The 25,356-nt window shown below is 39.0% G+C and overlaps 1 protein-coding gene and 1 long non-coding RNA gene across 2 annotated transcripts in view; one reads left to right on the top strand and one right to left on the bottom strand.

The window, feature by feature from the left end:
- LOC133226744 (uncharacterized) overlaps positions 1-10,396 on the bottom strand; it is a 21,734-nt gene extending 11,338 nt beyond the window's left edge. Inside the window, exon 1 of the long non-coding RNA XR_009729621.1 lies at positions 10,324-10,396. This is a non-coding gene — a long non-coding RNA (uncharacterized LOC133226744). The remainder of the gene's footprint in view (positions 1-10,323) is intronic.
- LOC133226738 (tripartite motif-containing protein 5-like) lies at positions 4,145-25,356 on the top strand. The gene is made up of 8 exons (XM_061380611.1): positions 4,145-5,417; positions 9,969-10,449; positions 11,168-11,263; positions 11,816-12,046; positions 21,628-21,650; positions 23,019-23,119; positions 23,396-23,422; positions 23,637-25,356. The coding sequence occupies exons 2-8, from the start codon at positions 10,030-10,032 to the stop codon at positions 24,224-24,226; spliced, it is 1,488 nt and encodes a 495-aa protein (XP_061236595.1). The 5' UTR covers positions 4,145-5,417; positions 9,969-10,029; the 3' UTR covers positions 24,227-25,356.

The following is a 25,356-nucleotide window of genomic DNA, read 5'->3' as shown; positions in this document are numbered from 1 at the left end:
TCAAGTCTCATTTTTCAAGTTCCCAGACTTGGCTGGCAAGACCACTCCAGTTCCCATCTTGTTTTACAGAACTTTTTTATACTGAGGCTGCTCTATATGGGACCATTTTTAACGTCCTTTACTGGAAATGGGTCAGAAAAGTATAAAAGTATGAGTTTCTGAAACCTATCTAGCAGAGGAAGCCATGTTTAGGGATAGCTGTTCTTATTAAGGATAGCCTTTTGATTTTCAGGCCTTTCTGTTATGGTAAAACACAGTACAGGGCTTCCCAGTTGGCACAGTGGTAAAGAATCCACCCTTTTGATCCACCTAAAGATCGAATGCTCGTTCGATTCCTGGGTTGGGAAGATCCCCTGGAGGAGGAAATGGCAACTCAATCCAGTATTCTTGCTTTAAAATTTACATAGACAGAGGAGCCTGGTGGGCTACAGTCCATGGAGTCAAAAAGAGTCAGACAAAACTGAGCATGCATGCGTGCGCGCGCGCGCACACACACACACACACACACTCACACACTCACCCACACGTTCTACAGTATATGCCATACCATGTACTTTTCTTTTCTGTTCTTTTTTTTTGGTAACTAGTTTCAAATTCATGATGAGAAATTGACCTAGGATAGCAAAGGAGCAAGCTTTTCTCTGAGAAGTATATGTTATAAATTACAGCAGACTACTATACAGCGTCTACATCAAATTATAGAAGGGTAGTACCTTGTCCTGGTGGAATGACAAAGCATATAAACTGGGAATGGTATATATATACACACTCATACACACATGTACATGTGTACACATACATATAATTATGTGTATAAATATACATATATACATAGAGTATCTTTATCCCAGTAAATCTTCAAAAATTTCACATGAAGAACAAGTTTCTATCAGGTCATGAAAGGAATACATAAACTTATGAGGTACATCCAACATTTCATGGCTAACAGTGCAGAAGACAGGATGATTAGCCCTAGGACTGCGTTTCTCCAGCACAGGTGCTCTTTCAGTAGAATACTCCCCAAGAAAAAGTAGAAGTCAGATTCCCTAGGATGTGGAGTACGAGGGAGAGCCATTAATGAAGCAAGAGCAGGTCATGGTAATGGCTAAAACTAAGTTGAGCTATTTCATAGCAGGGTGCTGTTACAGGTCACATATTATAGTTGGGGAACACTGTGGACAGTTAAGAGCTTGGGCTTTGAAATAACAAAATTTTATTATCATACTTACTGCTGCTGCTAAGTCACTTCAGTTGTGTCCGACTCTGTGTGACCCCATCGACGGCAGCCCAGCCCTTATTAAAATTAAATAGATTCAGTTTTCCATAAGAAATAAAAGTACTAAGACTTACCTTATAGGCCTATTGTGGGAATTAAATAATAGAATATTTGTAATAACTTAATCTCCCAGCGTATAAGCACTGATCTAAACTGATATCAATTAATTTTCTTTGTGGGCTTCCCTTGTAGCTCAGTTGGTAAAGAATCTGCCTGCAGTGCAGGAGACCTGGGTTCAATCCCTGGGTTGGGAAGATCTCCTGGAGAAGGCAATGGCAACCCACTCCAGTATCCTTGCCTGGAAAATCTCATGGACAGAGGAGCCTGGTGGACTGCAGTCCATGGGGTCGCAAAGAGTCGGGCACGACTGAGTGACTAACACTAATTAATTTTCTTTGTGACTAGAGATGCATGTTAAGAATGAATAGGAGCTTACTTTTTTTTTTTTTTTCATTTTTAAACATGTTTATTTAAACAACAAGATGCTTGACTAGTAGAGAAAACTATCCAGGATTCATTTCTTTTAGAGTAATTTATCTCTGCTTAAAGACAGATCGCTCTACATGTAACAGCTATGTACAAAAAGTTATAAAATTGTTCATGGTTTTACAGTGATAAATGAAAAACATTAAAATTCTCCAATCAAACAAGGTATACAAGAATTTTTATGTTCTTCTTTTTTGTTGTTGTTGTTAAACAGTGAGAGCAAAATAACTTACTGGAATACAAAGATAAGAGCTGATGGGCCTGCCACTAACGGAGAAAAGGCGGTATTTTCAGAGAATCAGTATTTTTCCCTATCCCGTCTCCATTTGATGCTGAGCAAAACATACCATTGGCCATTCAGTTTAAAAAAATGCAACATGCTTGTGCACACACACCAGTTACTTCAAGTACAATAAAGGAATGGGTACGAGGGAAACTAAAGAATGGAGAAACTATACTGTAGTAGTCAGGATGTGGTGGGAGAAAACTGTGGTTTTCTAACTGACAATGTCTTCTTGGTCTCGAGGAACAGAATTCTGGAGTAAAGTAGCAGGTTCCCTTTTTAGTAGACACTTCCTTCCTGCTGCTGGAATATGTCAATTGTATCTTCATCTTCCATCTCCGACTATGCAGGTGTGTCTGTTTCATTGATTAGCTGCCCATCAAATTGGAATCTGATCTGCCCCATTGATAAATCTTGTCATTCACAATAGGCTTTTATTAGTTTACTACGCGGTGTATATAGGGTAAGGGAGTTAGAGAAGGTGAAGTTCAGAAAAAGAATGAGACCGGTACTTTATAGGAACAGATCACCTTTAATGAGACGAGAAGGGGCAGCAGTCCGATTAGTGAGCTAATGCACTAACTCAAGAAAAGAGTAAGTATATATAGGCATATATGTGGAAATCAACTGTCTTAAGGGGGCCTGTTTTCTCCAAGGTTGTTCGGATTAGTTATCTCTTAAATGGCTGGGGCAAGGTATTCTGGAGATTGGCCAGAGGCTGGGACTAGCTGGGAGCTGGGTGTAATCTACTTTAAGGTCCATGTTTTCTTCAGGTGAGAGAGTTCTTTGTTTTGCAAAGAGTGGTGGGGAGAACCCAGAGGGGGGTTTTAACTCCAGGCTGTTTTGAGCCGTGTAACTCTCCTTCAGTGTATGTATGCCTCTTAATCTTAAACCACACCACAGAGCCATCCTGCCCCACCACCTACAAATTAATATGATTGATGTTCTAGGTCTTGACATCTTCCTTGGGCTTTTTGTCTACCATGTCGAGGACTGCTGTCTCCTCAGCTTCCGCTTCACAAAAAAGGTACGAGGTCCAAACTCAATGAGCACACAAGCAGCACCAGAAGTGGAAGAAGAAAAGATAATCTACTTTAAACATTAGTAATTTTGCTTTGCTTTGCTTTGATAAGGAATAACTTGATTTGGGACTTTACCGGTAGTCCAGTGGTTAAGAATCCACCTTCCAATGCAGGGTACAAGGGTTCTATGCCTGGTCGGGGAACTAAGATCCCACATGCCATGGGGCAACTAAGCCTGGCACAGCAACTATTAAGCCTGTGTGCTCTGGAGCCCATGCACCACACTAGAGAGAAGCCACGTGCTGCAACAAAAGAGCCCTCATGCCTCGGGGAAGATCCCACATGCCACAGCTAAGACCTGATGCAATCAGATACATAAATTCACATTAAAAAGAATAACTTGATTAAGGAATCACAAATCATTTTGTATATTTACTTTTTCTTAAATCTTTAAATACTTTTACTTTAAAGATAGTTTTCTGAATTTACAATTCTATATTGTTATTTATTTTCTGTAAACATCCTATTTGATTCTACTACTTAATACTCTGCTGTCAATCACATGGGCTCTTTTATGGTGGTTCAGTTCAGTTCAGTCACTAAGTCATGTCCGACTCTTTGTGATCCCATGAACTGCAGCACGCCAGGCCTCCCTGTCCATCACCAACTCCCAGAGTCTACCCAAACCCATGTCCACTGAGTCAGTGATGCCATCCAACCATCTTATCCTCTGTCATTCCCTTCTCCTCCTGCCCTCAATCTTTCCCAGCATCAGGGTCTTTTCCAATGAGTCAGCTCTTGGCATCAGGTGGCCAAAGTATTGGAGTTTCAGCTTCAACATCAGTCCTTCCAATGAACAACCAGGACTGATCTCCTTTAGGATGGACTGGTTGGATCTCCTTGCAGTCCAAGGGACTCTCAAGAGTCTTCTCCAACACCACAGTTCAAAAGCATCAATTCTTTGGCGCTCAGCTTTCTTCACAGTCCAACTGAGAGGGTAACAGGCAGGAAGGACAGGGATCTCCAAATGGAGGAAATAGCCTGCAAGTGTCAGACATTTTTATCTGTCTTAAGCGGCAGGAGGAAACAAACAAGTGATATTTTTTCCTTCTCTATACAAATTTAAAAGGAGGTTTCTCTTCAAATTCTGTGTTGCCATAAGGACACCTGGTTTCACCTGAAGTTAACTATTCTCAAATCTAGAGATAACCAATGCCTTTTTCTTATGGAAATGTTTGTCTTAAGCTATGCTAATGTACTATGCATTTACCCCCAAACTCTGTCTTCAAGTCTGTTCTGCTTCTTGGCTCAGAACCTGCAGGACAAACCAGTTTGCTATACTCAGATATAGTTCCCCTAATCTATGTAAATGAAACTATTTGTATGGGGGAAGGTAGCCTGCTGAGTCCACACATCTAATTCTGTTCTCATCTGGAAATGACACCGACACAGACACACCCAGAAACCATGTCTGACACAAATGACCAGTCAGTGTTAACACACAAAATTAGCCATAAAACTAATTTTCCTGCTTCATTTTGTAAGACTCTAAGGATTATATGATAAACAGCATTAGATGACATTGTCCAACAAATAACCCTCCTACAGTTTCCTCTTTTTCAACCTATTTAGGAAAAGTCTCATTTTAGCCATATAGCATCCAGCTTCTGAATGTCAGTGTCAATGAACTACCCACTCTGTGATCACCCCTCTGACTGACAACCTGAGTGATTTCAGATTTGTTGAGCCATTTCCTCCAACATGACCTAATAAGGCAGACTGTCCATATTCACTTACTTCAGCTGGTGGACACAGGCCAGGGGAGAGCATGCCAGTGTTATTGCCTCAGGGGAGCTCTCAGTGTGGGTCTTCACTGGGGAAAAGGGGGTACTTTACTCCCTCCTCCTGACAGCTCCTTAATATGCAACAAGACACGGTGAGTGTCTGAAACTGCATTGCTTATGAAGCCTGATTTTCCAAAGGATTTATTATTTTGAAGAGACTTAAGAACAGCTTCTAGGAGAAGAGATGAGAAAAGAATAAAATGTACTCACTGACCCACCAGGCTCAGGAGTAAAAGCCTTGTTTCCTCACAATGTCCTAGGTAGACACCTCTTACTGGTCTATAGCTTCTCTCCTTTCTCGCCCATACTCCACCCTCTAGAATTTAGCTTTCATTTTCACTTGTCATCTATTAGAGATCTTAGTGGAGGTCAGGCGCTGGTGTTTTGAGTGAATCCTGAACACATCTGCCTGTCTTCACAATTTCTGCATTAGGATGTGAGGATTGCTGAGTGGTTTGTGGAGGGAAGAGTTTGAAAGACACACAGAAAAAACGAAATCTGCTTGGGTGAGTTTCATTTGCTGTCTAGAAGCCGTTCTAAAAGAGGAAATGGCCCAGCCTGCAGGCTTCCTGGTTAGAGTGCTGGCTAAAGATCAGTCTGTGGGAGGTAGAGTCTTACAATAAGGGAGGTTGGAAGAAGAAATCGGCTTTGTTTGTCCCTCAAAGGGACTGTATTTCTCTAGGCTGAATCTACCCATCAGTTCAGTTCAGTTCAGTCGCTCAGTCGTGGCCGACTCTTTGTGACATTGTACAGGAGACAGGGATCAAGACCATCCCCATGGAAAAGAATCCACCCATATCACCTTCCTATTTTGTAAGTTTGAATCGCACATGCAGAGAACAGCCAGAATCTTTGATTTTTCAGAGGTAGAAAGACCTCCTTCAACAACAGGTCAAAGACCAAGGTGGTCTTTCAGTTGTGATGTTTTAATTTCTAACTGTAAAAATGCAATATTTCTGCATGGCTGTGTAGAACATTTCTTCATCACTTTGGTCTGCCTGTGCTCAGGCGTCTGATGGTGTGCCAGCTGGTTGGCCCTGCAGTCTGTTATGAATTCATTCATCCAGACACAGGGAACTGCTGCAGTTCCTTACGTCACTAATCTGCCCCTCCTTCTCCTTGAGGAGGATCTGCCACCCAGAACTAGCTCAGCTGAGAGATCAGGGGCAAGAGGAACATGTGGGAATAATTTCCAGAAGTGGCATCAGGAAATATCCAACTTTTAGTAACAATGACATCTAACTTTAAATGTTAAAAAGTTGATTTAATGCACTTGATTGGTGTTAATGATATTACAAAGATGTCTGAGAAGTATCATAAGACCATGAGGAAAGTAAGTTAGAGAAGTCTTTGTAGTTCCTCCCCTCCTCCTTCTTACAGAAGTTCCATCTTAATCCCCATTTCCCAGACATGGGACACAAGACAAGTCTCTTTTCTCACCATGACTTTCCAGCTTCTGACCAAATCTTATTTCTTCAATGTTGACTTTGGAAATTATCATCTCTACTACATATTACTTGTTGCTCTCTCAGCTATAGTCAGTTTTAGAATCTTGTCTCTTGAGCTCACACAGTTCACCTGTCAGGCCAAAAACTACAGAATTTTAGAATTGATTTGTTAGTTTACTGTTTCAGGTTTTATTTTGCTAGCATCACAAGGAATTTATGGTGTATAATAATAGATGACTGCCTGGGAAATAAAACAAAGCAAAATTTCATTTTCCAAGTCTACTTAGGAAAAGTGACCCCTTTCCATATAACATCCATAATCCGTGGCTTTATCCTTAGAGAAACAGTTTTACTGGAATCACAAAAGAAGAAAGTTCTATATATAAATTTACTTCTAGGAAGTTTGCATAACTATTTTCTTTTTATGTCCTTTTTGTTTATCTATAGTTATTTCCTCTGAGGAATTTTATCTCTGTGCTCAGATGTGAGAAAAGCAACCTGTAAGATTCAGCCACCTGACACCATGGCAGCCAAGTGGCCTAAAGTTTTATGAGGCAAATGCCGTCATGTTCCTACATCTATCTCTCTGATTGCATTGGAGCCCTTGGGCCAGTGCTTAGGGAGAAGTCGAGGGGTGGGTTCAGCCTTCATGTATAGAGACTAGTTCCTTCCATGTCAGTTGTGCTGCATCAACTTTGACGTATTAGCTCTTTGGAGCCCTGAAAGGAATATAAATTCTGCAGCCTCACGGCTGAATGCTTGCTCTGTATCTCCTGTCTCTATATGCTTTTGGTGCATCTCAAAACTGGTTGGATGGAAGAGAAATAGCCTGCCATTGAAGTTTTATTTCCTCCTGCCACTTGAGGACCTCTGGCCTCCCTATCAAGGCTACTAATACTCTCACCACCAGATTTACTAAGCTTAGCTGGAGGTGTCAGGACAGGAGACACAACACTGGGCATAAGTGCCTCAGGTGAGCTCTCAGAGATGATCCTTACAGGAGGTACATTATCCCCATCATCTCAGCTGTGTAAGGAACCACACTAGATGGATGTGTGTGAACCCACCACAGGTGAGATAAGCCTAGAGAATTGATTACCTTGTAAAAAGACCACGAGCACCAGTTTTCAGGTCCCTAAAAGAAACATATTTGATGATGATAGTCACAATCTCCTTGTGAAAAATGAGGTATATTCTAACCAACTGTGTTTATTTAAGAACTATATAATGCCTTCCTAGTCCCAAATGCAGTTTATATCAGACTAATTGTGTTATCCATAATGTATTCTTGAAAGGCTGCAGAACTTCTACTCAGTTGTAATCCAATAGGTTTCCCAGAAAACAACACACACACACACACTCACACAGACTCAGGAGAATTGTAGCCAGTATTATCTTTATAGGAAGAAAGAGCCCAGACCTGATGTTAACCGTTGTTACTACATATCTAATCTAAAACAGAATCCTGCCTTTTTATCTCTCACTCTCATATGCTGCCCTGCATTCCCCTCATCACCCTGTTCTCAAACTATCATCATCTCTCTCCTGAGCAGCTGCATCCTACCTGATCTTCCTAATTCCACACTGGGTCCGTCCAACACTTAACAGCCCAAGGTCCCAACTGGTCATGCCCCTACTCTTCTCTGATGGGAAAACATTGATAACTTCTCCTGACTTTTGGAGGTGGGTCTGCAAATGTTACAAATGCTAAGAAGTGTCATAGTTAATGTCACTGCAGCCTCTTGTGATATCAAGGGCCTGGCACTTTTCTGTGCTCCTGTCACACTGGCCTTTTGAAACCTATATAAGAGGTTGTGTCTTCAAGGAACAGGTCATTTCCTACACCTAAAATTTTTATACTCTCTTTACTTCCATGTTTCCTTCATCTTCCTTGAGTTCAGCCCTTATGTTTCCAAGTTGGAATTCTTGGATAACCCCCCCCCTTTTTTTACCCCTATTATTTGATCTCTGATAAACATATATGTCTCTATAGTGGTATCTTTATATCTGATCTTTTGCATATATAAGACTGAATTTTTATTTACTACTACTTTCCAGGTGAGTATCAAGTTTACAATGGTCTAAATCATCTTTTTGAACTCATCTTACTGTGTATGGATATTAATCCAGTTGCCAGCACATAATTCTTCATCAACAATAATTAGATGAATAATATGACCTAATATTTTGAGATTTTTCTTCTCAAGACTGACATTCATTTCATCTACGTTTATATATTTTTATATATCTAACTTCTGTTATTCTATGAGTCTGTTTATACTAACTCCCTCCTCACCATCATACACATACTTCTTTTAGACTCCTATCAATGCTCCTAGGAATATTTCTGGGCCAAAGGGAAATCAATATGTACACACTCAAAACTTTGTAGAACTATCCAGCTGGTTTGGATTTCTTCATTTCCACACACCCCTTCACATTGCTCTGAATATTAATTGGGTCCATGAAGTAACTTCTGTTTGTCTCAGATTAACTCAGTGGGGTAGAAGACAGGCCTCTGAAAGGGTGCCATCAATATATTAGGTTCAACCCATTCAGTGTATTAAAGATGCATGATCTTTGTAAGTCACTGGCTGTATTTACTCATCTGATGAAGGATTTGCTCTTATCACATGTATAAACACATTATAATATACTATGTCATAATAATATGGGAGATCATTGCAAATGTCCAGCAGTTAATGGCAGTTGCTACTGCTGCTGCTGCTGCTAAGTCGCTTCAGTCATGTCCGACTCTATTCGACCCCATAGACGGCAGCCCACCAGGCTCCCCCGTCCCTGGGATTCTCCAGGCAAGAACACTGGAGTGGGTTGCCAGTGGTTACACATAAATTGTTTAGTTAGAGCAGTTCTTTGTGATGAAAGAACATCAGGAAAGAGTTTACCAAAGCATAAGAGAGAGTCATACTGATATCAGGGGAAGCGTTTCATATTGAGAGAAGAGTGGATATAAAATCCCAAAGACATTAAGTGATTTTAGCCTTTTGATACTGCAGACACTTGGGCATGGGAAAGAAAAATCAGGATGGATGGTGTGTCATACAAGTATCTTAGTAAAAAAGGCTTCAGGTCATACTTCTGTTGCTGCTGCTGCTGCTAAGTCGCTTCAGTCATGTCTGACTCTGTGTGACCCCGTAGACGGCAGCCCACCAGGCTCCCCTGTCCCTGAGATTCTCCAAGCAAGAACACTGGAGTGGGTTGCCATTTCCTTCTCCAATGCATGAAAATAAAAAGTGAAGTCACTCAGTCATGTCTGACTCTTAGTGACCCCATGGACTGCAGCCTACCAGGCTCCTCTGTCCGTGGGATTTTCCAGGCAAGAGTACTGGAGTGGGGTGCCATTGCCTTCTCCTATACTTTTGTTAAGTAACATTAAATAATAAGAATCATTAAATTTACTGAGCTGATAGTAAAGCATTAAATTATGAAATGTCCTTTTGACTTGGTAGCCAAGATCCTTTCCTTGTTTCTCCATGTTTTCTGTCCTTCAATAATTTGATCTTGGCCTGTATTTGATTTATAAGCAATTAGTACCATGTTTTTCTACCTTTCTTACTCTGTTCCCTTTTATCCTTCCCAATCCTGTAGCAATCTGTGAGCAAGAGAACCCACAGAAGTCAGGACAGGTAGGAGAAGGTGAGCAGGTGCTATGGCTTCGGAAAAATTGGTGAGCCTACAGGATGAGGTGACCTGCCCAATTTGCCTGGAACTTCTAACAGAACCCCTGAGCCTTGACTGTGGCCACAGTTTCTGCCAAATCTGCATCACTGCAAACAGCAATGAGTCCCTGACTGGCCAAGAAAGGGCGAGAAAGTGCCCTGTGTGCAGAATCAATTATAAATCTGGAAAACTACGGCCTAATTGGCACCTGGCCAACATAGTGCAGAGGGTCAGGGAGGTCAAACTGAGCCTGGAGGAGCAAGAGAAACATCTCTGTGCTCACCATGGAGAGAAACTCCTGCTCTTCTGTGAGGAGGATGGGAAGGTCATTTGCTGGCTTTGTGAGCGGTCCCAGGAGCACCATGGTCACCCTACATTTCTCATGGAAGAGGTCGCCCAGGAGTACCAGGTAAGAGACCACAACGGAGAAAAAACAGGGCAGAAAATTGTAGTTGATTAGAACTGTCTACTTTACATTGGACTTTAATTACCTAATCACCATGAACCTGGGGCCTGTGATTTTTTTTCTTCCTGTGCTCACCTTCTGATGTCTGAGGACATAAATGTACATTTTTACAATTACAAAGTAATAACCCTATACACAGACTCTTAGCCTAGAAGTATACATCCATGTACCTTGTGCTAATATGTAGAGATTGGTGCCCAAGAGAAGCTTTCCTTAACTCTTTGAACAGGAGAGTAACTAGGACACCGGGTGGATTGAAATGTAAGCTATTTCCTTGTTGCAGGATCAAGTTTCTTCTTAAACAACCAGTCTTCTCTAGGTGAGAGGATGGTGACTTTTATCTCTTCAGTCTTGTAGAACACATTCCCCACCTCAGGTGAAGTCACTCAGTTGTGTCTGACTCTTTGCGACCCACGGACTATAGCCCACCAAACTCCTCCATCCATGGGATTCTCCAGGCAACAGTACTGGAGTGGGTTGCCATTTCCTTCTCCAGGGGATCTTCCCAACCCAGGAACAAGTAATAGAGTCTAATTGCTGTTCTCAGTTTCTGTAAAGCATATTCTCTTTGGAAATCAGGCTCATTTCTCCTCCATTTATCCTCTACAGTGATGTTAGGAAAATCCATAGCTTGACTGTGATGTGATTCTTTTCTCAACAGAAGAAACTCCAGGCAGCTCTGGAGAGGCTGAAGCAGGAGCAGCAGGAAGCTGAGGAGTTGGAGTCTGACTTCAGAGAAGAGATTGCTGCCTGGAAGGTAGGGGGAGACACTTCCTGAAGGAGTTAGATATCTGGGCAGGACCTTAGGTTGATCACAAGGAGCTACCTTCCTATTTGTTCCCAGACAGTTAAGTCATTTGACTAGTCCTTTTCTTCACTGCTTCCCTGATAAGAGTGGGTGCTGAAAAGTGAACATAAAGCAAATGAACATAGATATTGGAAAGGAGGTATTCTTTTAGAGGAACTCTCTGGTGGGGATGACTAGGGAATTTCATGTTCCATTCTTGACATATTCATTAGCCTTTGACTCTTCTGAAAAAGACATCTGACAATGGCTAACGGTTCTGTCCTCAGTGTTTGCCTTTTTGGCAGAGGTTGGTTGGTGGGGGTCAGAAGCAATGCAGGGAGGCATGAGAATTCTGAATAGATGTGTGAAGGCTGGAATCCTTTTGGCTCTTGGTTGTCCTTAACAATGCAGACTTGGAGGCATTATTTTGAAATGTGATAGAGAGGAAAAAAAAAAAAAAAACCAAAGTCAGCTTCTCTAAAAATTGTTTTCTTCCTCTCTCTCTCTCTCTCATTACTGAAGAATCAAACACAACATGAGAGACAAAATGTCCAGGCAGAGTTTAAAAAACTGAGAGAAATCCTGGACAGTGAGGAGAGGAAAGAACTACAAAAGCTGAAGGCTGAGGAGACAGCTATTCTGTGTACCATGGCAAACTCTGAGAACGAGCTGGTCCAGCAGAGCCAGTTGGTGAGAAATCTCATCTCAGATATACAGCATCATTTGCAGGGGTCAACAATGCAGATGCTGCAGGTAAGAGTTGGGAAGAAGCCCTAGCATCTAAGACACAAGAAAAATGAAGGCAAAGTTTCCATCGCTTTCAAGTTGCTGTGCTCCTTCTGGTGCCGTCACTCACCCGCATCCTTCACTCCTTGTAACCATAAGTTTGTTCTCTAAGTCTGTGAGTCTGCTTCTGTTGTGTAAATAGTTCATTTGTATCTTTTTGAAAAGATTCTGCATGTAAATGTTAGCCTATAATATACGCTATATTATATGTCTGATTTCACTCATATGACCATCTCTAGTTCTATCCATGTTGCTGCAAATGGCATTGTTTCATTCTTTTTAATGGCTAATATTCCATTGTACATATGTATCACATCTTTATTCATTCCTTGGTTAATGGACATTTAAGTTGTTTCCATGTCTTGACTATTGTAAATAGCACTGCAGTGAACACTGGGCTATGTATCCTTTCAGATCATATTTTTCTCCAGGCATATCCCTAGGAGTGGCCTCGCAAGATCATGCTGCTGCTGGTGCTAAGTTGCTTCAGTTGTGTCCTACTCTGTGTGACCTCATAGATGGCAGCCCACCAGGCTCCGCCATCCCTGGGATTCTCCAGGCAAGAACACTGGAGTGGGTTGCCATTTTCTTCTCCAATGTATGAAAGTGAAAAGTAAAAGTGAAGTCGTTCAGTTGTGTCCGACTCTTAGCGACCCCATGGACTGCAGCCTACCAGGCTCCTCCATCCATGGGATTTTCCAGGCAAGAGTACTGGAGTGGGGAGCCTTGGATCATTCGGTAGCTCTATTTTCAGTTTCTTAAGGAACCTTTATTGGCCTCACCTATTTACATTCCCATCAACTGTGTAGAAGGGTTCCCTTCTCTCCACTCAGTCTCCAACATTTATTGTTTGTGGGTTTTTAGATACTGGCCATTCTAACTGGTGTGAGGTGATTTGCGTTTCTCTAATAATTTTGATTTGCATTTCTCTAATAATTAGTGATGTTGAAAATCTTTTCGAATACCTCTTGGCTATCTGTATGTCTTCTTTGGAGAAATGTCTATTTAGGTCTTCTGCCTGTTTTTTGATTTGGTTATTTGTTTTGATGATATTAAGCCACATGAACTCTGTAAATTTGGAGACAAATCCCTTATAAGTCACATCATTTGCAAATATTTTCTTCCAATCTATGGCTTGTCTTTTCATTTTATTTAAAACTGTTGAATTTGATTAGGTTCCATTTGTTTATTTTTGTTTTTATTTCCAGTACTCTGGGAGATAGATCCAAAAAACATATTGCTGTGATTTTTGCCAGAGAGTGTTCTGCTGATGTTTTCCTTTAAGTGTTTTATAGTGTTTCACTTCATATATACATTCTTAATATATTTTGAGTTTATTTTTGTGTGTGGTGTTAAGAAGTGTTTTAATTTCATTTTTACATGTAGTTTTCCAGTTTTCCCAGTTTGGTGGTTTCCCTTCCTCTGCAATTTTTTGGAACAGCTTCAGGATTGTCAATAACTTTTCCCCATTCACATGTCAGCACATCTGGTCCTGGACTTTGTCGTTGGATTTTTTCAGTCACAGCTTCAATTTCAATACTTGTGACTGGTCTGCTCGTCTTTTCTATTTCTTTCTGGTTAAGCCTTGGGAGATACCTTTCTAAGAACTCGTCCATTTCTTTGAGGTGGTCCATTCTATTGGCATACAGTTCCTTGTAGTAATCTCATGATTCTTTGTATTTCTATGGTATCAGTTGTAACTTCCTTGGTGGCTCAAACGGTAAAGCATCTGCCTACAATGTGGGAGACCCAGGTTCAATCCCTGGGTCGGGAAGATTCTCTGAAGAAGGAAATGACAACCCACTCCAGTACTCTTGCCTGGAAAATCCCACGGACAGAGGAGCGTGGTAGGCTACAGTCCATGGGGTTGCAAAGAGTCGGACATGACTGAGTGACTTCACTTTCACTTTCAGTTGTAACTTCTCCTTTTTTATTTCTAATTTTATTGATTTGAGTCCTTTCCCTTTTTTTCTTGATGTGTCTGGCTAAAGGTTTATCAATTTTGTTTATCTTTTCAAAAAGAATCAGCTTTTAGTTTTATTGATCTTTGCTATTGTTTTCTTTGCCTCTACTTCATTTATTTCTGCTCTGACCTTTATGATTTCTTTCCTTCTACTAACTTTAGGTTTTGTTTGTTCTTCTTTCTCTAGTTCCTTTAAGCATAAGGTTAGGTTGTACATTTGAGAATTTTCTTGTTTCCTGATGTACGATTGTATTGCTATAAACTTCTTTCTTAGAACTTCTTTTGCTGAATCCTGTAGTTTTGGATATTATTGTCCTTTTATTTTCATTAGTCTCTGGGTACTTTTTTATTTCCTCTTTGATTTCTTCAGTGCTCCCATTGGTTGTTTAGTAGCATATTGCTTAACCTCCACAGATTTTTGGTTTTTGTGTTTTTTTTTTTTTTCTTATAGTTTATTTCTAATCTCATAGCATTGTGGTTGGAAAAGATGCTTTATATGATTTTAATTTTCTTGAATTTACTGAGGCTCACTTTGTGGCCCAGTATGTGATCAATCCTGAAGAATGTTTCATGTGCACTTGAGAAGAATGTGTATTTTGCTGCTTTGGATGGAATGCTCTATAATATCAATAAGTCCATCTGGCCTAATGTATGATTTAAAACCTGTGTTTCCTTGTTGATTTTCTGCCTGAATAATCTGTCCATTGGTGAAAGAGGGGTGTTAAATTCCCCTGCTATTATTGTATTAACTGTCAGTTTCTCCCTTTTTGGCTATTAGTATTTGCCTTATGTATTGAGGTGTTCCTATGTTGGGTCAATATATTTTTAAAATTGTAATATCAACTTTTTGGATTGATCCCTTGATCATTATGTAGTGTCTTCCTTTATCTCTTATAACAATATTTATTTTAACATCTATTTTGTCTTACATGACTATTACTACTACAGCTTTTTTTTTTTAATTTCCATTTCCATGGAATACCTTTTTCCACAAACTGAGAAGTTCCAGATGTAGTAGCTGGGTTTAGAAAAGCCAGAGAAACCAGAAATCAAATTGTGAACATTAATTGGATTATAGAGAAAATTACAGAATTCTAGAAAAACATTTACTTCTGCTTCATTGACTGTGCTAAAGGCTTTGACTCTGTGGATCACAACAAATTTTGGAGAAATCTTTAATGATATGGAATACAAGACCACCTTACCTGCCTCCTGAGAAACATGTATGCAAGTCAAGAAGCAGTAGTTAGGACCAGGCATGGAAAAACACACTGGTTCAAAAATCGGAACGGAGTACATCAAGGCAGTAATTATCATCCTGCTTATTCAACTTACATGCAGAGTACATCATGCAAAATGCTGGACTGTATCACTCACAAGCTAGAAATTAAGATTGCTGAGAGAAATATCAACAATCTCAGATTTGCAGATAATACCACTCTAAAGCAGAAAGTGAAGAGGAACTAAAGATCCTCTTGATGAAGGTGAAAGAGGAGAGTGAAAAAGTTGGCTTGAAACTCAACATTCAAAAAACTAAGATCATCACATCCACCTCATCATCACTTCATGGCAAATAAAAGCAGAAAAAAAATGGAAGCAGTAACAGATTGTATTTTCATAGGCTCCAAAATCATTGTGGACAGTGACTTCAGTCATGAAATTAAAAGACATTTATTCCTTGGGAAAAAAGCTATGACAAACTTAGGCAGTGTATTAAAAAACAGAGACACCACTTTGCCAACAAAGGTCCATAGGGTCAAAGGTATGGTTTTTCCAGTAGTCATGTACAGATGTGAGAGTTGGACCATAAAGAAGACTGAGTGCTGAGGAATTGATGCTTTTGAATTGTGGTGCTGGAGAAGACTCTTGAGAGTCCCTCTGATTGCAAGGAGATCAAACCAGTCAGTCATATAGGAAATCAACCCTGATTATTCATTGGAAGGACTGATGCTGAAGCTGAAGCTCCAATATTTTGGCCACCTGATACAACCAGCCAACTCATTGGGAAAGACCCTGATGCTGGGAAAGATTGAAGGCAAAGTGAGAAGGGGAGTGGCAGAGGATGAGCTGGTTAGGTAACAACATTGACTTGGTGGACAAGAATTTAAGCAAACTCGGGGAAATTGTGGAGACAGAGGAGCTTGGCGTGCTGTAGTCCATGGGGTCCCAAAGAGTCAGACATCATTTAGCAACTGAATATCAACAACAATCTTTTTCCATCCCCTCACTTTCCGTCTGTATGTGTCCCTAGATCTAAAGTGAGTTTCTTGTAGACAGCACACATATGGGTCTTGTTTTGTGTCCATTCAGCCAGGTTATGCCTTTTGTTTGGAGAGTTCAATCCATTTACATTTAAGGTAATTATTGATATGCTAGTTCCCATTGTCATTTTCTTAATTGGTTTTGTTTTTGTAGGTCTTTTTTCTTCCCTTTCTCTCTTATTCTCTTCTCCTGTGGCTTGATGAACACTTTAGTGTTGTGTTTGGCTTGCTTTTTCTTTTTTGTGTATGTATCTATTATAGTTTTGGTGTTTGCTGTTCTTGAGACGTTTTCATACAGCAGTATATATACTTACAAGGCTTTTCAGATTGCTGATCTCTTTCCTGCCTAGACAAGTTCCTTTAGCATTTGTCGCAAAGCTGGTCTGGTGATGCTAAATTCCCTTAGCTTCTGCTTTTCTGTGAAGCTCTTTATATCTCTGGCAAATCTGAATGAGATCCTTGCTGGGTAGAGTGTTTGGTTGCAAGTCCTTTAAATATATTGTGCTACTTCCTACTAGCCTGCAGAGTTTCTGTTGAAAAATCATCTGATAACATTATGGGAATTGCCTCATATGCTATTTGTCATTTTTCTATTGTTGCTTTTAATATTTTTTCTAGCTTTTAATTTTTGTCACTTTGATTACTATTTGCCTTGGCATGTTCCTCCTTGTGTTTATCCTGCCTGGGACTCTCTTTGCTTCCTGGACTTAGGTTGCAGTTTCCTTTCCCAGGTTAGGGAAATTTTCAGCAGTTATCTCTTCAAATATTTTCTCAAATCCTTTCTTTCTTTCTTTTCTATCTGGGACCCTTAAAATGAGAACAGTTGTGCATTTAATGTTGTCCCAAAGGTTTCTTAGACACTCATCATTTTTTGTTGTTGCTGTTTTTCTTTATTCTGTTCTGCAGCAGTGATTTCCCTCACCCTGTCTTCCAGGTTGCTTATTCATTCTTCTGCCTCAGTTATTCTGCTATTGATTCCTTCTAGTACAGACTTCATTTCAGATATTGTATTCTTCACCCTTATTTGTTTTTTAGTTCTTCTAGGTTTTTGTTGAACATTTCTTCCATCTTCTTGATCCTTGCTTCCATTCTTTTTCCAAGATCCTGGATCATCTTCACTATCATTATTCCGAATTCTTTTTCTGGAGGTTGCCTATCTCCATGTCACTTAGCTCTTTCTCTGGGGTTTGTTCCTTCAGCTGGGACATATTCTTCTGTTGTTTTATTTTTTTTCTAACTTTCTCTGATTGTTGTTTCCATTCTATAGGCTGATGGATTGTAGTTCTTGCTTTTGCTGTCTGTCTTCTGGTGGATGAAGTTATCTAAGTGCTTTGTGCAAGCTTCCTTATGGGAGAGACTGGTGGTGGGTGGAACTGAGTCTTATCCCTCTTGTGGACAGGGCTAGGGATACTGGTGGCTTCCAGGAGAGCTCACTCCAATGAGTGCCAGTGTCTTTGCCACAATGAAAAGCCATCCTGTGCTTCTGCAGGAGGCCTAGCAAGTAGATCTCACCCAATCTCTTATGGGGTCACTGCTTTTTCTCCCTTTAGTCCTGGTGCATACAAGATTTTGTGCATACACTCCAAGGGTGGAATTTCTGTTTTCCTCAGTCCTGTGAAATTTCTGTGATGAGACTCCTTTGGCTTTCAAAGTCAGATTCTCTGGTGACTCCTCCATTGCTGGACCCCAAGGCTGGGAAGCCTGACCTGGGCTCAGAATTTTCATTCCTGTAGGATAACTTCTGTAGTTTTTTTTTTTCCCCCAGTTTGTGGTTTGCCCACCTGTTGTGTATCAGGTCTTATTTCATTGCAATAGCACGCCTCCTCCCATCTCACTGTGTTTTCTCTTTTATCTTTGAATATAGAGTATCTTTTTTGGTAGGTTCCAGCATTTTTTTTGTCAGTGGCTATTGAGTAGTTGCGATTTTGGTGGTCTCTCAAGAATAGGGTGAGTACACACCCTTCTACTCCACCATCTTGAGACCAATCCCCTAGAAACAGTTTCTTAGGCCCATATATGGTTTTCTTTATTTGTATGTGTGTATATATTTGTGCACATGTGTGCAGGGGGAGCTGTTGATTTAATTTACTATTCCTTTCTTAATTTTTTGAAGTGAAAATTTAGACCACTGATTTGAAACAAGCTCTTTTGATACAGTATTTAATGGCAAAGTACATTTAATTAACTAATTGTATTTCACACATTTTGATTGTTTTATTTTTGTTTCCATTCACTTTGACTTATTCTCAAATTTCCTTTTCAGTTCTTTTTTTAATTTTCTTTTTAAAATTTTGATTCTGTGTTAAATCTAGGGTATTTTAAAGTGTGTTGTAAATGAGAAAATGCTTACTGATTTCCAAGTTTCACTCTCTTGAGGATTTCAAAGTTAATCTTGTCAAAATCAAAGAACACACATCTTTATTATTTTAAACTTTTATGTTTATTGTTACTTTTTATGGCCTAAAATATTGTATATCTAGAAAAATTTTTATTATGAATTTTAAAAGATTATATGTTTCTCATTTATATGGTAAAATGGGCTATAGACATTAGTTAGGTCTAGTTGGTTGGTAGCATTGTCCATGTCTTCTGTAAATTTGAATGTTTTCATATAAGCTGTTCTCTCATTAGTGAGAGTGAGTTATTAACATCTGCAACTGCTATTATTGAATTGTGTGTTTTTCAATAAACAATTATTGAATTATTTTTTCAAAGCAAAATTTTTGTTTTTGCTTTGAGTATTTTGAAGCTCTGCTGTTAGGCACATACACATTTATAATTGTTGTACATTTTTGATGAACTGAACCTTTTATAATTATAAAATTGCCCTTATGTCTTTTCATAATATATATCTTAAAGTATGTTTTCTTTAATATTAGCATAAATATTTGACCTTTTTTTTATTACTGCTTGCATGATATATATTTTTCTATCTTTTTACATTTTCCCTTTTTGTGCCTTGACTATGTCTCATGCAAATAACAATAGGTGAATTTTGCTTTTTATACAGGTCAACAATCTCTGATTTCAATTGCTTCATTAATACATGAAATTTAAAGCATTTACTAATACACTTATATTTAAATTTGCTCTTTTGCCATTTGCTTTCTATTCAGCTCAGTTCAGTTCAGTCACTCAGTCATATCCGACTCTTTGCGACCCCATGAATCACAGCACGCCAGGCCTCCCTGTCCATCACCAACTCCCAGAGTTCACTCAAACTCATGTCCATCGAGTCGATGATGCCATTCAGCCATCTCATCCTCTGTCCTTCTCCTTCTGCCCCCAATCCCTCCCAGCATCAGGGTCTTTTCCAATGAGTCAACTCTTTGCATGAGGTGGCCAAAGTATTGGAGTTTCAGCTTCAGCATCAGTCCTTCCAATGAACACCCGGGACTGACCTCCTTTAGAATGGACTGATTGGATCTCCTTGCAGTCCAAGGGACTCTCAAGAGTCTTCTCCAACACCACAGTTCATCAATTCTTCATCAATTGAAGCATCAATTCTTCGGCACTCAGCTTTCTTCACAGTCCAACTCTCACATCCATACATGACCACTGGAAAAACCATAGCCTTGACTAGATGGACCTTTATTGGCAAAGTAATATCTCTGCTTTTGAATATGCTATCTAGGTTGGTCATAACTTTCCTTCCAAGGAGTAAGTGCCTTTTAATTTCATGGCTGCAATCACCATCTGCAGTGATTTTGGAGCCCCCCAAAATAAAATCTGACACTGTTTCCACTGTTTCCATCTATTGCTTTCTATTACTATATGGATATTGTAAGTTTCATTCTTTTCTTTCTCTTTAGCTAGTTTGTTTTGTGTTAAACAGATATTTCTAGTATAAAATTTTAGGTCTGACTGTATTTTTTTAGTTTTTGTCCTAATGGTTGGTGTAATATATACAATATGTTTCCTGCCTTATATAATCTATTTCAGACTGATACTAACCTAGTTTCAGTAAAACTAGAAACTGTTTCATTACCTTCAGCAACAACACAAAAATATTTGCTCTTTAATGTGGGTAACTAATCCTATGCAGTTACCTGTATTCAGTTGTCTGAATGCCTGTAGGCATACAAGCATTATTATAACTGGGAGAAGAAACTCTCTTTTCTTCTGGAGTTTATATCAGGAGGTTTATGTTTCCTTCATAAACTTGGAAAAAGAGTCATTAGGGGCTGAATAAATAGAATTAAAGAAAGATTCTGGCCAGATTCTGAGAATAATGTTCGAGCTTCAGAATTAAACTATGATTAAAGTTGCAACTGCCACCCTAATTCCTTATTCTTTCTCTTCTTATTCTAGTTTTATTTGATTTCTTTGTCATATATACAAAAGAGCCCTAATACAAAGAGGTTTTTTTTTTTTTTTGAAACTCAGCTGTTCTAGTTTTTGGTGACATGGAAGTAAATCTTTAGTAAAAGAGATCAAATAAAGTAACAGATACCTGTTCAAACAAATAAAACAGTAAACATGATGATTAATACAATTAGATGGTAAAAACTGTTAAGGACTGGATTGAACAGACTCAGCAGAGACTAAAGTGCAGATAAATGCACGAGTACTTGTACAGTAAGTGTATATTGGTAGCATTATGAAAATGGTGTACAAGAGATGAGACAATTTAGTTGGTGGATAATAAGTTATATATTAGACATCCTACATTATTGATTCCTGTGGCTTATTTACTACTGAATAAATTAATATAAGAGACAAAGTTGAGTAAAAAAGAAAGAGTTGGAAATCAACTGCACATATATGGATGCTGAATTTAGGGAATAGAAGAGATCACTAAAACAGAGCTCATAAAATGAGAAAAGAGAAAAATTTTTCAGGCTTTTCCTGAAAAGCTTATATTGATATATATGTTTGCTCGTACTCTCAACAAAAGCCATCTACATAGCTTGAGGAATATTAAGATTATGATTTCATTTCTGATTCTCTAAAGCTTGGTTTAATGCTTGGTGTACAATAGTGTCCACAGTCCAGTTGAATAAATGAAAGAACAATGAATTATTCAAATCACCTCATGGGGAACCAGAATTACAGGCCTCTTGTTTTTTCCATAAATATGTCTCATCTCCAGATACTAGAAGCTTCATACTTCCACAAGGGTTGAAGCTTTTTTACATTTTTGGAAACCTGACAACATCACATGAATCTCCTAGAATTATGGGCCTCACTCTTGTCTTTACTTTTTGGCTCTCACATTGAGAGCATTTCTATTCCCCAAATCAGGATTTGATGGGGATGTGATTAAGCTTTGAAAGTGGGGGAACCTATTACTTCTTGACTCACATTTTCTCTTTTCTCACTAGGATGTGAATGACATCTTGAAAAGGTATGTGTGACAGACCAGAGATGGTCCATTTATGCTGTGAAAATAAAAACCCTAGACATAGCTGGTGACCAGTTAGAATAAAACAATGTTCAGGGCTGAAAAAATGGGGTGTAGGTTTACCTTAAATTTCTATTCACAAATTATGGCTAGATTGTTCTATAAATCACTGAGAGTGAAACAGATTCTATAGTAGGGAATTTTGCTTGTGGAAAGTTGCAGAGTTAGGGTGAATAGTAATATTAGGATAAGGAATTGCACTGTCAGACTCCACAAATATTTCATTCACACTATGTCATTATGCAACTCAGATTCCCATATTTAATTGTGCTTATCATGGGAAGTTTGAGTCTTCTTCATCTGCCAAGTACCCAGAACTGGAAACAACTTCTTTATATTTGAATTTCTTCCCTGGGTATGTTAGAACAGGTCCTTGTATATCTTTCTGTTTAGATTTCCAAAAGCACATGTGGGCCTTAGGCTAGACTTGAAAGTCAGCATCTTTGTGTCTGAATTTGCACACCTACACGATAGCCTCAAGCTGTTCACAAACACATGAAAATCAGGTCACTATTAGTTTAGTATTCATAATGGCTTTTTCTTCAAGGGTGTTTGTCTCTGGAGAACCTGAAATCTCAGCATATTCTCCTTATCAAGAAACAGCCTTTGAAGATTTGAGGATTCTAGACAGTGTTCTCATTCTTGATTTGCCTAGAACACCCAGGAGCCAGATCCTGTTACCTCAATTTTCTGACATTTTTCTTGGAAATACATATCTACGTAGTGACTTTTCCACAAACTGATTTTTTTGAGATACCAAATATTTATCTTGTTAAATTAATTATTTCATATAATTTCCTATGTCTGTGCATGTTAAGTCACTTCAGTTGTGTCCAATTCTTTGCGACCCCATAAGCCCAACAGGCTCCTCTGTCTATGGAATTCTGCAGGCAAGAATACTGGAGTAGGTTGCCATGCCCCCCTCCAGGGAATCTTCCTGACCCAGAGATCAAACCCATGTCTCTTACGTCTCCTGCATTGGCAGGTGGGTTCTTTACTACTATTGCCACCTAGGAATCCCATAATTTCATATGATTTCTAGGAAATAGGCAAAGGTTAATGATTTCATTATAGAAAAAAGAGACTGTCCTTCTGAGAGGTCAAGACCATCCCAAGTCACACAGAGGGTAACTGGCAAGATGGACATGAGCACATTACTTTTGTCTCCAAGGTCAGGCATCCACTCTCTACCTCCCCAAGGTCTGCAGGGAAGACAGTTCAAGTGCATCAATGGGGTGAAAATTTTGAAAGTCTGTGGTTTTAGAGGGATAAATAGTGAGAGATGTGAACATCAATTTTTGTCATCCCTAGGAGTAAGACTTTGACTCTGAAGAAGCCAAAACCTGTTCCCAAAGAACAGAGAAGTGTGTTTCGAGCTCCTGATCTGAGAGATATACTGAGAGTGTTTAATGGTGAGGAGTGCTACCCAAGTGGGTCTTTGGGTTTTTTGTGATGGAGGAAAAATGGAGAGGAGGCTCCAGTTTCTCGGTGTGGATAAAGACAGCAAAGCCCAGATACTATGTGCTTATGATGTGGTCATCTTATGATGAGTGACAAGAGATGTGGTTTTATCCTATCTTTCACCAGTTCACTACCTCACCATAGCCCTTCCCCTAATTTGAAAGAAAATAGATGACAGGACTGAATCTTTTGCTTATATTTAATATTGTGGATTTTTAACATTTCAGGGCTGAGATATGTGCAACGCTACTGGGGTAAGGAGACATCACAGTGTCATCAACCCCCCCTTTCTCATTATCTTTTAGAATTTTTCATTGTCTAGTAGACCTCATGTTTTAAGACCCATGTTTTCCCTCCCAATACACACAATGTATTGTCTTTCCACTAAAGTTATTCTAATATAGTTTTTAAAATGTCTGAAATAAAACTACATCATGGCCCTCACATAACCCTCTAAATTTTCAACAGTTCACGTGACCCTGAGTCATACAACAGGTAATCGAAATATCGCCATTTCTGCTGATCGAAGACAAGTGACATATGTGTACAAAGACCAAGGAAATAATCCACGTTGGAAACAAGTTTATGAAGATTATGGTGTCCTGGGATCCCCAGTTATCAAATCAGGGAGACATTACTGGGAGGTAGACGTGTCAAAAAAACGTGCCTGGATCCTGGGGGTATATGGTGAAAAACACGTTGAATATAATACAAAGTTACCCCTTAAAGCTGATGGAAATCATCAAAATGTTTACTCAAGATGCCAACCTAAAAATGGCTACTGGGTCATAGGGTTAAGTTACGGTTCTGTATATAATGCTTTTGATGAGTCTTCCTCCTCAGATCCCATGACCTTAACCCTCTCCCTAAGTGTTCCTCCTCATCGTATTGGAATTTTCCTAGACTATAGTGCTCGCACTCTCTTATTTCTCAATGTCACAAACCACGGGTTTCTCATCTATAAATTCTCTTCATGTTCCTTTTCTCAAAAAATATTTCCGTATTTCAATCCTATGACCTGTAATGTCCCCATGAATCTGTGCTCGCCAAGCTCTTGAACCTTCTCACATCCACCTCTCTGTAGTGCCTCTTACTATGAGTGGATCTAACACATCTGAGCTTATCTGCACCATTTTTACCTTTTTTCCTTACTGCCTCCCCTTTCTTCCATTCGAATGTCCTTCATTCATCAATAGGGTTTACAGTTTGCATTGTGTCATATTTTCCACAATATCATGTTTGCATTAGGAGAAAATCTGAATTTACCATTTTTCATCCACCAAGGGAAAATGACTGATTCCCCATAAAGAAAGAGTAGTATCAAGGCAGCACTTCTGACAAATTTTCACAATCTTATTTCCTCTGCCACTGACTGAGATGATGAAGAAAAGCTTCTCAATAACTGTTGCGTATTATTGAGGACCTATTGTAGGAGTCATTCATAAACAGATGCATCTTAAGCAGTGTCACTGTTTAACTATCATGTTTCTTTTTCATCAAGAAATTAACTAGACAATATCATAGCTCATATGTACTAAGAGTGTAAGTTTTGTGTCCAGAGTATCTGAGTTCAACTCCTTTCTCTTCATATTATTAGCAGCGTAACCTAGAATAATATCCCTAAAAGCTGTCTTTATTTTCTTAAAGTAATCTTAATTTTAAAAGCCACACCATACACAAGATCATTGTCAGAAGATAAATGCTATCACATAGAGAGTGTCTAAGTGTCTCAACTTAATAATAAATACTCTATCTATTAATTAATGAAAACTATGACTTTTCTCTCAGTGTCTCATTCAACAGATTTGTGTCTTCTGGGACACAAGGGTTCTCTCTACTAATATCTAATTTTTCATATCCTAGGTGCCTCTTTGTTGCTGTTAAGACTATTCTAACTTTTCTGTCATAGAAAAGTATGTACATATGTGTGTGTGGGATTACAGTTAAAATTTTATTATGATTTTGATGTTGCTACATTCAGGCTCTTATAAAGCAAACTATATGGAATCCAGTTCCTCACTTACAAAAAGATTATACAGAATTTACATAATTACTATTGTGAATATGAAATTGTAAAATCTTTTTAATAAGTTCTGTAACTCCTAGGACAAAAGTGGTAGTAAAATGTGTCATATATTCATTCTGATTCCCTCTCACTGTGACTGAAATAAATCATTTTCAGAATACA

This window comes from Bos javanicus, chromosome 15, assembly GCF_032452875.1.
Source record: "Bos javanicus breed banteng chromosome 15, ARS-OSU_banteng_1.0, whole genome shotgun sequence".
NCBI classification, from domain to species: domain Eukaryota; kingdom Metazoa; phylum Chordata; class Mammalia; order Artiodactyla; family Bovidae; genus Bos; species Bos javanicus.
This window is presented reverse-complemented; position numbering and strand designations above follow the sequence as displayed.

Coding starts and splice junctions, on each gene's coding strand:
- LOC133226738 (XM_061380611.1), top strand. CDS start 10,030: ATGGCTTCGGAAAAATTGGTGAGCCTACAGGATGAGGTGACCTGCCCA. Junction 21,651..23,018: donor GTGAATGACATCTTGAAAAG/GTATGTGTGACA, acceptor TGTCATCCCTAG/GAGTAAGACTTTGACTCTGA. Junction 23,423..23,636: donor ATATGTGCAACGCTACTGGG/GTAAGGAGACAT, acceptor AATTTTCAACAG/TTCACGTGACCCTGAGTCAT.